This window comes from Natator depressus, chromosome 11 (assembly GCF_965152275.1).
Source record: "Natator depressus isolate rNatDep1 chromosome 11, rNatDep2.hap1, whole genome shotgun sequence".
NCBI classification, from domain to species: Eukaryota; Metazoa; Chordata; order Testudines; family Cheloniidae; genus Natator; species Natator depressus.
Genome location: NC_134244.1, coordinates 79,741,130 through 79,754,010, shown reverse-complemented (window position 1 = coordinate 79,754,010; position 12,881 = coordinate 79,741,130). Strand labels below are relative to the sequence as shown.

Sequence of the window (12,881 nt, the reverse complement as noted above, 5' to 3'; positions counted from 1 at the left end):
TTTGTAACCTGTCCTTTAAATCAGCTACTGTACCCAATGACTGGAAGATAGCTATGTAATGCCAATATTTATGAAGGGCTCTAGAGGTGATCCTGGCAATTACAGTAAGACCAACAGTACAGTTAGACCAGTAAGTCTAACATCAGTACCGGGCAAATTAGTTGAAACAATAGTAAAGAATAAAATTGTCAGACACACAGAAGAACATAAGTTGTTGCGCAAAAGTCAACATGGTTTCTGTAAAGGGAAATCATGTCTTACTGATCTATTAGAGTTCTTTGAGGCGGTCAACAAACATGTGGACAAGGGGGATCCAGTGGACATAAGTGTACTTAGATTTCCAGAAAGCCTTTGACAAGGTCCCTCACCAAAGGCTCTTACGTAAATTAAGTGGTCATGGGATAAGAGGGAAGATCCTTTCATGGATTGAGAACGGATTAAAAGACAGGGAACAAAGGGTAGAAATAAATGGTAAATTTTCAGAATGGAGAGGGGTAAGTAGTAATGTTCCCCAAGGGTCAGTCCTAGGACCAATCCTATTCAACTTATTCATAAATGATCTGGAGAAAGGGGTAAACAGTGAGGTGGCAAAGTTTGCAGATGATACTAAACTGCTCAAGATAGTTAAGACCAAAGCAGACTGTGAAGATCTTCAAAAAGATCTCACAAAACTAAGTGATTGGGCAACAAAATGGCAAATGAAATTTAATATGGATGAATGTAAAGTAATGCACATTGGAAAAAATAACCCCAACTATACTCACAATATGATGGGGGCTAATTTATCTACAACTAATCAGGAGAAAGATCTTGGAGTCATGGTGGACAGTTCTCTGAAGACGTCCACGCAGTGTGCAGCGGCAGTCAAAAAAGCAAACGGAATGTTAGGAGTCATTAAAAAAGGGATAGAGAATAAGACGGAGAATATGTTATTGCCCTTATATAAATCCATGGTACGCCCACATCTTGAATACTGCGTACAGATGTGGTCCCCTCGTCTCAAAAAGGATATACTGACATTGGAAAAGGTTCAGAAAAGGGCAGCTAAAATGATTAGGGGTTTGGAATGGGTCCCATATGAGGAGAGATTAAAGAGGCGAGGACTTTTCATCTTGGAAAAGAGGAGACTAAGGGGGGATATGATAGAGGTATATAAAAACATGAGTGGTGTGGAGAAAGTGAATAAGGAAATGTTATTTACTTGTTCCCATAATATAAGAACTAGGGGCCACCAAATGAAATTAATGGGCAGCAGGTTTAAAACAAATAAAAGGAAGTTGTTCTTCACTCAGTGCTCAATCAACCTGTGGAACTCCTTGCCTGAGGAGGTTGTGAAGGCTAGGACTATAACAGGGTTTAAAAGAGAACTGGATAAATTCATGGAGGTTAACTCCATTAATGGCTATTAGCCAGGATGGATAAGGAATGCGGGGAGGGATAGCTCAGTGGTTTGAGCATTGGCCCTGCTAAACCCAGGGTTGTGAGTTCAATCCTTGAGGGGGGTATTTAGGGATATGAGGCAAAAATCTGTTGGGTGATTTAATTGGGGATTGGCCCTGCTTTGAGCAGGGGCTTGGACTAGATAATCTCCTGAGGTCCCTTCCAACCCTGATAGTCTATGATTCTATGAATGGTATCCCTAGCCTCTGTCTGTCAGAGGGTGGAGATGGATGGCAGGCGAGAGATCACTTGATCGTTACCCATTAGGTTCACTCCCTCTTGGGCACCTGGCATTGGCCACTTTCGGTAGACAGGATACTGAGCTGGATGGACCTTTGGTCTGACCCAGTATGGTCGTTCTTATGGTGCCCCCTGTGGTATGGGCCCCTGGACAATTGCCCTGCTTGCTACCCCCTAGCGCCGGCCCTCTCTTTTATATTCAGAAAACAAGTTATTGTGGCACAGGTGGGCGGTGGAGTTTTTATAACATGTTTGGGGGGCCTCAGAAGGAGAGAGGTTGAGAACCCCTGCCTTACAATAAATGTGCTAATTACTTACGCTAACAATCTGTTCCACCTTGCAGTTTGCTGTGAGGCTGGGAGTACCTCCTTTCCTAGACCTGAAGAAGAGCTCTGTGTGGCTCAAAAGCTTGGCTCTCTCTCCAACAGAAGTTGGTCTAATAAAAGATATTATCTGACCCACCTTGTCTCTCTAATATCCACACTGACATGGCTAGAATTAAACTGCATACAGCAGTTGAGGTGTACGCTTCTGTTTTACCAAGTTTTCCTAGAGACCAGTGTCCCACTTACTGGCTTGCTTTTGGCTAAAAGCATTATTAACCCAGTTTATTTGGGAAATTTTCGTTGGTGCAAACTTGCAATGAGATCAAGAGAGCTCATGTGCAATTTGTTGAAAACACCATACATCATATTCCTTGCTATACTTGTTTTTGGATAACACAGGTTTTTTCCAAAAGAGAGAGGGCATGTTTTGCTTTTAAAACAAGTTACCATCTCAGGGAGTGAATAAATTGTCAAACCTAGATTGTGTGTCCTTTTACAATATGAAATATAAGAGAGATGATGTTCTTGATTCAGGTATTGTGGTTCCTAGAATGTCTTCTAAAAGCCAAAGCTAAATTCACTATCGAACGGGAAATAGGCTGATCACTTCTTTTTTTTTTTTTTTTTTTCATTTTGCAGTTGATGTGAACACAGCACTGCCCTTGCAAGTTGCACCAACTTCGGTCCCCATGGATCTCCGCTTGGACCACCAGTTTTCCATGCCAGTGACGGAACCTACACTCCGAGAACAGCAACTCCAGCAGGAACTCCTGGCTCTCAAACAAAAACAACAAATTCAGAGACAAATCCTTATAGCTGAGTTCCAGAGGCAGCATGAGCAACTTTCCCGTCAGCATGAGGCTCAGCTACATGAACATATAAAAGTAAGTGATTGAAACACAGCTGTGAGCAGTGGGTAGAAATACTAATTTAAAAAAAATGCTCTAAATGCAGATGAACTTGTTTGAAAGGTGGAGAAGCAGTGGGACTGGTAACCCCTGTTTAGAGAATCATATCTATAGGTTTAATACAGAGAACCAAGTACCAACATTTTAACAATGAGAGATTAAATTTAGGTTCCAGTCTCGTAGGTCCTTATTGAGCACCTAAATAAGTGGCCTGACTTTCAAAAGTGCTGAACTGCCCAACTACTGCCATCAACCCACTTATTTAGAGGCCTAAGTGTGAATTTAGGACCCTGCATTTAGGATTTCATTTTTGAAAAATCTTGGCCTAAATAAAGAAACCGAGCCCCTTTTATTGACAATATGGCTATTGAGAATAGAACTTGTAGGAGACCAATGTTACTGTTCTGCCTAATATCTAAATGTAAAAGTGCACTTAAAAGTTAGTGACCATAAGTTTTAGATTGAGGGAAAATATTTTGTATGTGATATGATTCCAAAATCAATCTCACCTGATGGATGCTTTATATAGCCAATATTTGTAGCATTCGGTAGGAAAGTCAAACGAAGGATTGGGTTTGAATGTAAACATTTGTGATTGGGATATTAGAGACTATATTCGGGGTAGTCATTGCAGTTTATTTTCCTATGGCTTGTAAACTCTTTGAGGCAGGGCACAAATATGGTGCTTTTATAATGGTCTGTGAACATTTCAGTAATATAAATGTGGAACAATGTTTGGTAGCAGTTAGTATCAAGCCACAGGTTAGGTTAGTAGTGCTCTCATCTAGCGTTTAAAGCTATTCAATGTTAATGACATTAAAATCTATATTATAAATCAAATAAGGGGCCTATCTCTGCTGAGAGCCACACATGTGCAGTTCTGTGGACATCAGTGAAAATACACCCAAGTTTCTGATCCAGAATGGGATTGTTGGAATATCAGTTATGATTTCTGAGACTTCCTAACACAGCTTCAGTAGGAATACTGACTTCAATTTCTTTGCAGTATGATGTAATTTAAATATTTTACCAGTATTAACTGTAGTCATACTTTGTCGTTGTAGGTAATGTACCAGATTATAAATTCATCTTGTAAACATTCCTGTTTGTTAACCGAAAGAGCATTTTAGCCAGTACAGTACAGTTCTACTCCTCTAGCAAAGTCAGTCTTCAGTAGGGTTCACAGGATTTTATGGGGCCAGATCTCATATTCCTTTAAAATGCCACAAAAGAGAAGAGGACATGTTGTCAAAAATTGTAAACTGAATTCCAGAGCTACTTTATGTGGATCATATTCTCTATTATGGCCATTATCTTTGAAAACTCGTGGCGAACGGGGGAAGTCCCGGATGACTGGAAAAAGGCTAATGTAGTGCCAATCTTTAAAAAAGGGAAGAAGGAGGATCCTGGGAACTACAGGCCAGTCAGCCTCACCTCAGTCCCTGGAAAAATCATAGAGCAGGTCCTCAAAGAATCAATCCTGAAGCACTTACATGAGAGGAAAGTGATCAGGAACAGTCAGCATGGATTCACCAAGGGAAGGTCATGCCTGACTAATCTAATCGCCTTTTATGATGAGATTACTGGTTCTGTGGGTGAAGGGAAAGCAGTGGATGTATTGTTTCTTGACTTTAGCAAAGCTTTTGACACTGTCTCCCACAGTATTCTTGTCAACAAGTTAAGGAAGTATGGGCTGGATGAATGCACTATAAGGTGGGTAGAAAGCTGGCTAGATTGTCGGGCTCAACGGGTAGTGATCAATGGCTCCATGTCTAGTTGGCAGCCGGTGTCAAGTGGAGTGCCCCAGGGGTCGGTCCTGGGGCCGGTTTTGTTCAATATCTTCATAAATGATCTGGAGGATGGTGTGGATTGCACTCTCAGCAAATTTGCGGATGATACTAAACTGGGAGGAGTGGTAGATACGCTGGAGGGGAGGGATAGGATACAGAAGGACCTAGACAAATTGGAGGATTGGGCCAAAAGAAATCTGATGAGGTTCAACAAGGATAAGTGCAGGGTCCTACACTTAGGATGGAAGAATCCAATGCACCGCTACAGACTAGGGACCGAATGGCTAGGCAGCAGTTCTGTGGAAAAGGACCTAGGGGTGACAGTGGACGAGAAGCTGGATATGAGTCAACAGTGTGCCCTTGTTGCCAAGAAGGCCAATGGCATTTTGGGATGTATAAGTAGGGGCATAGCGAGCAGATCGAGGGATGTGATCGTTCCCCTCTATTCGACACTGGTGAGGCCTCATCTGGAGTACTGTGTCCAGTTTTGGGCCCCACACTACAAGAAGGATGTGGATAAATTGGAGAGAGTCCAGCGAAGGGCAACAAAAATGATTAGGGGTCTAGAGCACATGACTTATGAGGAGAGGCTGAGGGAGCTGGGATTGTTTAGTCTGCAGAAGAGAAGAATGAGGGGGGATTTGATAGCTGCTTTCAACTACCTGAAAGGGGGTTCCAAAGAGGATGGCTCTAGACTGTTCTCAATGGTAGCAGATGACAGAACGAGGAGTAATGGTCTCAAGTTGCAATGGGGGAGGTTTAGATTGGATATTAGGAAAAACTTTTTCACTAAGAGGGTGGTGAAACACTGGAATGCGTTACCTAGGGAGGTGGTAGAATCTCCTTCCTTAGAGGTTTTTAAGGTCAGGCTTGACAAAGCCCTGGCTGGGATGATTTAACTGGGAATTGGTCCTGCTTTGAGCAGGGGGTTGGACTAGATGACCTTCTGGGGTCCCTTCCAACCCTGATATTCTATGATTCTATTAACTGCAGAGGAAACTCAGCCTGAGTAAGGAGTGCCGAATAGGGGAGCATTAATTAATTTGATTAATGTGAGAAATTTGGTGTTAGAATCGAGTACACAAGTTGTCCATTGCACATCTGCAAGTTATAAAGCAGTCCCCTGGATGTTATCTTCTCCAGAGCAGCACAAAAGCACATGCAGGGTTTGTGGGAAGGGGGAGTGTGTGTGTGTGTGAGAGAGAGAGAGGGGTGTGACTTTCAATATTAAGTGCACGTTAACCTCTGCCCTAATGTTTTAAACTGCTCTGTCAAACAGAATGAAAGCTAACATAACAAATGGAAGTAGGAGGTACAGTTTGGAAGATGGCTGTTGCACAGTGAAAATGTTAAACATTATATAAATATTCAGAGTAACAGAGTATTGCTATGGTAACATCAGTTTTCAGAATTGCGAATGTGCTTTACTCTCAAAGGGGGGGTTAGAATTGCACAGGGTACATCGTGTTGGTATAACATTAAAAAGTGATTGCACCCTGAATCTTATAACTTTTTCATACATATCCTTTCTTTTTAAAGGTTAAGTACTATATTATATTTACAGACTTTCTAAACAGCAGAATAGACCTATGTTAATTACTGTCCATTGTAACATAATTGACTTAAGTTGTCAGCAGTAATACTTAAACTGAAGATTTAGTGCCAGCTATTGTGTGGATCATCAGCAGTGTGCATGCATGTGTGTGGTGTTAAGAACTTAATCTCTTTAGGGCAGGGTCTGTCATTTACCATGTGTATGTACGGTGTCTGGCACAGTAGGGCCTAATCTGGGTGTTAGTTGCCTTTGGGTGTTACCACAATATACATGTTAAATAATGGTACTGTCAGTACCACAGTACTGACTTTCAACACGGACTTAAATTGCACTTTGGGTTTCTGAGCATAAAAAATGCTGCTGATTCTGAACTGTACGAAAGGTATGGTGGTTGTCAAGTGAGGAGACATTCCTGCTAGTAACCTAATTATAAGGCCGTTAATAATAATCTTAAAAACAACAACATATCACATGGAACCTCCAAAATTAATGTACATGTTGAATGTATCTTGGAAAAGTGCATCATCTAATTTGTATAAAATTTATGTTTGACTTCTATAAAAGTCTACATGATAAAGAAAAATTGAGCACGGATTGAAAAAGCTAGTTCCTTTAAACCAAACTATACTATTGTCATAATCGTTGTTTGCAGTTTTGGCACGTTTTTATTACATTGTTAATAATTCAACCTACATTTAAAAATAATTGATATTTAATAAAATGACTGGCTTAATTAACCTTGGAAAACTGGCAGCTGTATTTATTCCAACCACCATTAAGGTTATATGAGTTTTCATTCAAGAGCTTGAATGAAACACACAGCCAAAGATAGCAGTGATGGTTGCAATTTATTTTTATTGTTGTTGAGCTGTTTTGGAGCATAGGAAATATGAGGGGGAATGCTCATCCCATTTTTTTTTTTTTAAATAAAGCAAACAAATAACCTTGCAGCCGGGACAGGGAAGCAAGCTGTGAGCTGAAAGGTAAAACTTGACATAGAAATAGCCCTGATTTGAAGGGCTAGTGCCCTTCCTTTTTTCAGAGGAAATAAGTTTTGATTTGAAAATCAGATGCTCAGCGTTTGCAAGAGAGTTCTGTTAAACTTGTAGTGTGTAAGGCAGGGTTTGCTGTGTGTGTGTGTGCGCTTGTGGGCATGACTATATCTTTAGCTGCATAATGAAAGTTCTAGTCAGGTATATTGCTGCTAATTATGTGACATCTGTAGCTGGAGGCAAGATAAGTGCAGACCTTGAAATATGAGCGTGTTGAGGAAATATCAGCAAGTGCTTTGTAAACAGATATAGTTTCAAAGATGTATGGGAGAAGAATGACTTCCCTGCTCACTTTAGAAGTACTGCAAGAGTTACTCTGGAGAGAGCTAGCATGGGATTTGCGTGTAGATTATTGCAAGCCAGCAGTCTCTCAAAGTCCTTCAAAATTAAGTGTTTTCTGAAAAACAAAGCCAAACAAAGTACCAACCAATGCCAGGTAGGGATTCCCTTTATGACCCCTCCTGTTTGCTCTAGTGATTGAACCTTTTGCACTGTAGACATATCTGATTCATGGCATGACAGATCGGAGTTCTGAGCAGAAGTTAGCAGTGTTGGCTATGAGTATGTCTGCACTGTGAGCTAGAAGTGTAAATTCCAGTTTGAGTGGACATACCCACGCTAGCTCTGATTGAGCTAGTACGCTAAAGAGAGAGAGTGGCTATGGGGTGGGGGGCAGAGGCTAGCCATCCTGAATTCATACCTGTCCAAGATGCTAAGCATGAATTTGGGTAGCTAGCCCTTCCCACCACTTGCACCACTGTGGCTTCTCTGTGTGTTTAGCACGCTAGCTCAATCTGTGGGTATGTCCACTTGAGATGGAATTTACACCTCCAGCTCAAAATGGAGATAGACCCTGTGTTTTATGGTATCATGTTATTCAAGAGGTTAAGGTATTGTAGAAGTCTCTAGTTTCAACATGTTTAACGTTAGAGTAAAACCTCAACAAGCTAGTTCAGAGATCCTTAAATTGTTCCATAGCTTTGGAGGTTAGAGCATTGGCCTTCTAAATTAGGGTCCTCAATTCAAATCTCCATTGGGCCTTGTGGAAACTTTTAAGTGTGGTGTTGGTATAGCAGAATGGTTCTTCAAAGAGGGTATGAAAGATCCCACAATCAAACGCTGACAGGCCACCTTGGTGCGTGTGATGTTTCAAGTCAAAATAAGGCAAAGGTTATTATCAGAAAAGATCATTAACCTTTGGAACAGATTGCTAAAGCATGTGTTGATTTCTCCATCACTTGTACTCATTAAAGCAAGACGTCTTTCTAAAAGATAGGCAAGTAGTTCAGCCACAAGTCATTGAACTGGATATATGTTATTGCAGGAGATCAGACAAGATGATCATAATAGTGACTTTTGGCCTTAACATCTTCATTTCACTGGAGCAAGCAAAGCATGAGATACCTGCTCATTCGCATCACCTACCTTGCCCTCCCACTTTTGGTGTTAATTTTATCACTTCTTAATTCATCTTAACAGACACATTTAGCAATTGTCTCTTTCCTGGATTTGCAAGATAATATGAATGCAAATAATGTTTTTGCAGAGGATCTTCATCATTCAGACTCTTCCTATTCTTATATCCATGAGACAAAAGAAATGTTTCAGTCAATGTAATACAACATGGGCCTTGAAAATGAAAATGCTATATTAGTTTTTGGAAGAAGGAAGGCTGGCCATGCCCAAACTTATTAGGCTCACTCACATAACTTAGAGAGACGAAGACAAACATTGGATCAATACGGAATGGGAAGATTTTGATATCACTCTGGATTGTGTTCTGCTGAGGTAAAAGGTCTCCTCAAATTGGACCACATGCATGTGTTAAATTAATCCTTCTGTATGGGACCAAGTAAGAGTTAGCCCTGCCTATTTCCTGTTTATTCCCACAAACACAACATTTTCTCACCACTCCACTTGGGAATTCAGAATTACGAAGTCGACTCTTGTAGAAGGTTGGACTTTGGACTGCGGGGTATCTCTAGTCAATCCTGGAAAAAGTGCTAGATTTGTATGTTTTACAAAATATGTTGAAATTAGATGAAAGGTCTGTTTTTCCAACCTTCAGCTTGGGTGTTATGTTTCTAACTGCACAGAGGTGGAGGGTTTGAAGAGACCAGACACAGGAAGAAAGGGTTGCATGTTCACACTTAAATTTGTTTTTTCCTGACTTTTAGGTTCTATTAGTGCAGGGGTTCTCAACCTTTTTCTTTCTGAGCCCCGCCCCGGCCAAAAATGCTATAAAAACTCCAGGGCCCACCTGTGTCACAATAACTGGTTTTCTGCATATAAAAGCCACAATAACTGGTTTTCTGCATATAAAAAGGGCTGGAGTTAGGGGTTAGCAAGCAGTAGCATGCCACAGGAGCCCCTGCAAAGCTACATTGCTCAGGCTTCGGCTTCAGCCCTTGGGTAGCAGGACTCAGGGCCTGGGCTTTAACCCCATGTGGGAGGGCTTCAGCTTTCTACCCTGGGCCCCAGTGGGTCTAATGCTGGCCCTGCTTGGCAGTCCCCCTGAAACCTGCTCACGGTCCCTCCAGGGAGCCTCGGACTCTTGATTGAGAACCACTGTATTAGTGGAAACGAGAGCAGATACCATTCCTAACCTGCCCCATAGACGCACTCTGTGGATTCCAGATTTGCTTCTTCCTTGGGGTTTGGCTTTTGTTGACCGAGAACACAAGCACTGTCACCTATTGCAATTTTATCACCAATCTTGTGATAGTTGGAGGTTTTCTGAAAGCCGCAGCTCCTGGATTCATATTACATGAGTCTCAGCTTTCAGTTAAATTGGCAACATGAACTGTAGTTTCAAAAACTAGGGGGCAAATAAAGATCCTTTTCCCCAAAGAGCCACTCCCACCTCCCTTATATCCTAATGGGGCAACAAGTTGCCTGTCTGGATAGATCAGCAAAGCCCATTTAACCCTTTGCCTGCAGGATCAACAACTACTAATAGGATTCAGTATTTAAAGCAAACACTAGCAGTCTATTGCAGGAAGTTCAGAAATATTACCAGAAAAACTCTGTACATATTAAACATTATGGTGGCAGATCCTATGGATTGATAGAAAAAGCACTTGTTTGATTGATTATGTAATTATGTAGATAGGAAGTTTTCAGTAAAAATATAATATAATAGACTGAAAATACCTTCTTCTGTTCTAGAAGGCTGGGTAACTAATTAGTTTTGTTTTATTTTTGACTGTTATGCCAGATGCAGGTAAAAAATACACTTTTTAAAAATAACTAAGCATGGATTTACTCAGGCAGTGAAGCCTTTGAAATATCTTAGGGAAAAACACTCATTTTGAATGGACAAAAAAGTTTAAATATTATAAAGCTTGTAATATGGACAGGCAGAAATCCATGAAATTATGTTGTATATCTTTCTGTGCAGGGAGGAGATAATCATGGCTTTGAATCTACTTTTGAGGTTTTCTTTTCAGTTTTCAAGTTAGCTATAGATTCAGAAGTACATTTTAGTATTTCATATAATGTTATTTTCTGTAAGTAATAACTACTGAGCTGTGGCAGTCCTGAGAATAACGATGGGCTGGATTAAGTCCTCTCTGCTGGTCATGAATTCCCCAAAAACTATCAGGGTCTCCAGTATTATTCATTCTGTTGTATCCTGTGGGTGTGTTATGACACTATCTTGGGGGGGGGGAAGCACTTCTGCTTTCCTGTACTATATTTGTGACATAAGTATCTAGAATTTATGAATTTAGCTCTCCTGTGCTTTTCCATTAAATTAAATGACAGGCATATTAGTCAGTGAATGCATGTGTGTACTTACTGCTTATATGTCTCTTTGGGTATATGGGCAATAATATCCACATGCCTCTCTGCTGTATTTTGTCTAGTTATGCATTAGATCGGGGTGGCCAGCCTGGGGCTCCGGAGCCACATGCGGCTCTTCAGAAGTTAATATGCGGCTCCTTGTATAGGCACTGACTCCGGGGCTGGAGCTACAGGTGCCAACTTTCCATTGTGCCGGGGGGGTGCTCACTGCTCAACCCCTGGCTCTGCCACAGGCCCTGCCACCTCCCCTGAGCTTGCGGTGACCTTGCTCCTCCCCCCTCCCCCCTAGAGCCTCCTGCACACCGTGAAACAGCTGATTGGGAGGTGTGGAAAGGGAGGGAGAGGCGTTGATCTGTGGGGCTGCTGATGGGTGGGAGGGATGGGGAGCTGATGGGGGGATGCTGATGTATTACTGTGGCTCTTTGGCAATGTACATTGGTAAATTCTGGCTCCTTCTCAGGCTCAGGTTGGCCATCTCTGCCTTAGATTATTACAAGCCTTTGCAGGCAAGAACTTTGCTTAGCATATTTTGGATACTGCAAAGCACAGTGTACAGTAGTACATAAATAATAGATATTGCATTACATGTTTGTCTTGGCAAGTAATGTAACTTAAAATAGCTTTGCACTATTGCCCTTGTAGCTGGTGAGTAGTTTCAGTGCCAGTAGGTACTGAATGGCTAAACATTAACCATAGTAAATATTATATAGGTGTATACGGATATACCTAGAGAATTAAATACATTTTGAATAGATTTCTTAAGTAGCTTTTTATAACTTGAAAATTTGGAGGATACCATGTCTTTTAAAAGAAATATATACAGCTCCATATACTATAAATTACAGCAAATAGTTCTGTAAATATTTAAAAGGACATGTTAACTTGAGTTCTACTCATTTCAAAAAGTAGTTAAAATGCTTTCAGACCCTGAGCCCCCTCCTGCCAATTTCTGCAGTTTGGCAATCACATTTTCCATTTTCTGTCAAATGTTTTTCTACCTGCTATTGCTGTGTGAAAGACTTTCACAAAACAGGGAAAAAATGACTGACACTAAAAGAAAACAGTGACATGGACTATACACAAAATGCTGTTAAAAATACAACCTGAACAAACTGGGAAGGGAAAGAGACCTTTTTGTCTGTAATAAATCACTTTATAGTAATTTTAGGTGGTGTTTTTAACAAGAGTTGGTTTAAAAAAGTATTACAGAAGTGTGATATTTTTTTCTTTTAATTTTAAAATTGACAGTGCCCCTTTAAGTCTCAACACTCAACCTTTTCCAGAACATGACTCTATGTTACAGCCTAAGAGTCTCAGGCCCATCCTCCGATCTAGCCATAAAGGAAAGGAGTGTGGTTGTGAAACCTCCTGGATATATTCATGACCCCTTCCTTCCTCCCACCCAAGCTGACAATTGTTGCTTTAATGCAAAACAGTGGCAGCAGTTGATTGCTTTTAAAGTATTTCATCTCAGCTCTCTGGAAGAATTGGTCTCTGCATAAGTCCAGTCAATACAAAGGTCATGAAAACTAGATGTAAGGGGACTGTTGCCCCCTTAGTAACATTCAGTGGGGGTGTTTTGGTTGGCTAGCTCCCAGTACTAAAAGGGGAAGGGTCTATGGGAAATCAGGACCCTGAGACTAACAGTCCCCAGGAACAATGGGGAAAGGCCAAAGCTCCGGGTCAGCCTGAATGTCAGGGCGGGCAGGCTAATCAGGGAGTCAGGAGGCCAGGGAGGTCCTGTCCTCTGTGTGAGCTGGATTTGC

General features: G+C 41.2%; 1 protein-coding gene across 2 annotated transcripts in view; it reads left to right on the top strand.

The window, feature by feature from the left end:
- The window catches only part of HDAC4 (histone deacetylase 4), a 406,948-nt gene that overhangs the window by 180,346 nt on the left and 213,721 nt on the right, over positions 1-12,881 (top strand). For both annotated transcript variants that reach the window (XM_074968253.1, XM_074968254.1), the window contains one exon: positions 2,646-2,890. In XM_074968253.1, coding sequence (XP_074824354.1) covers positions 2,646-2,890 — 245 coding nt within the window. The remainder of the gene's footprint in view (positions 1-2,645; positions 2,891-12,881) is intronic.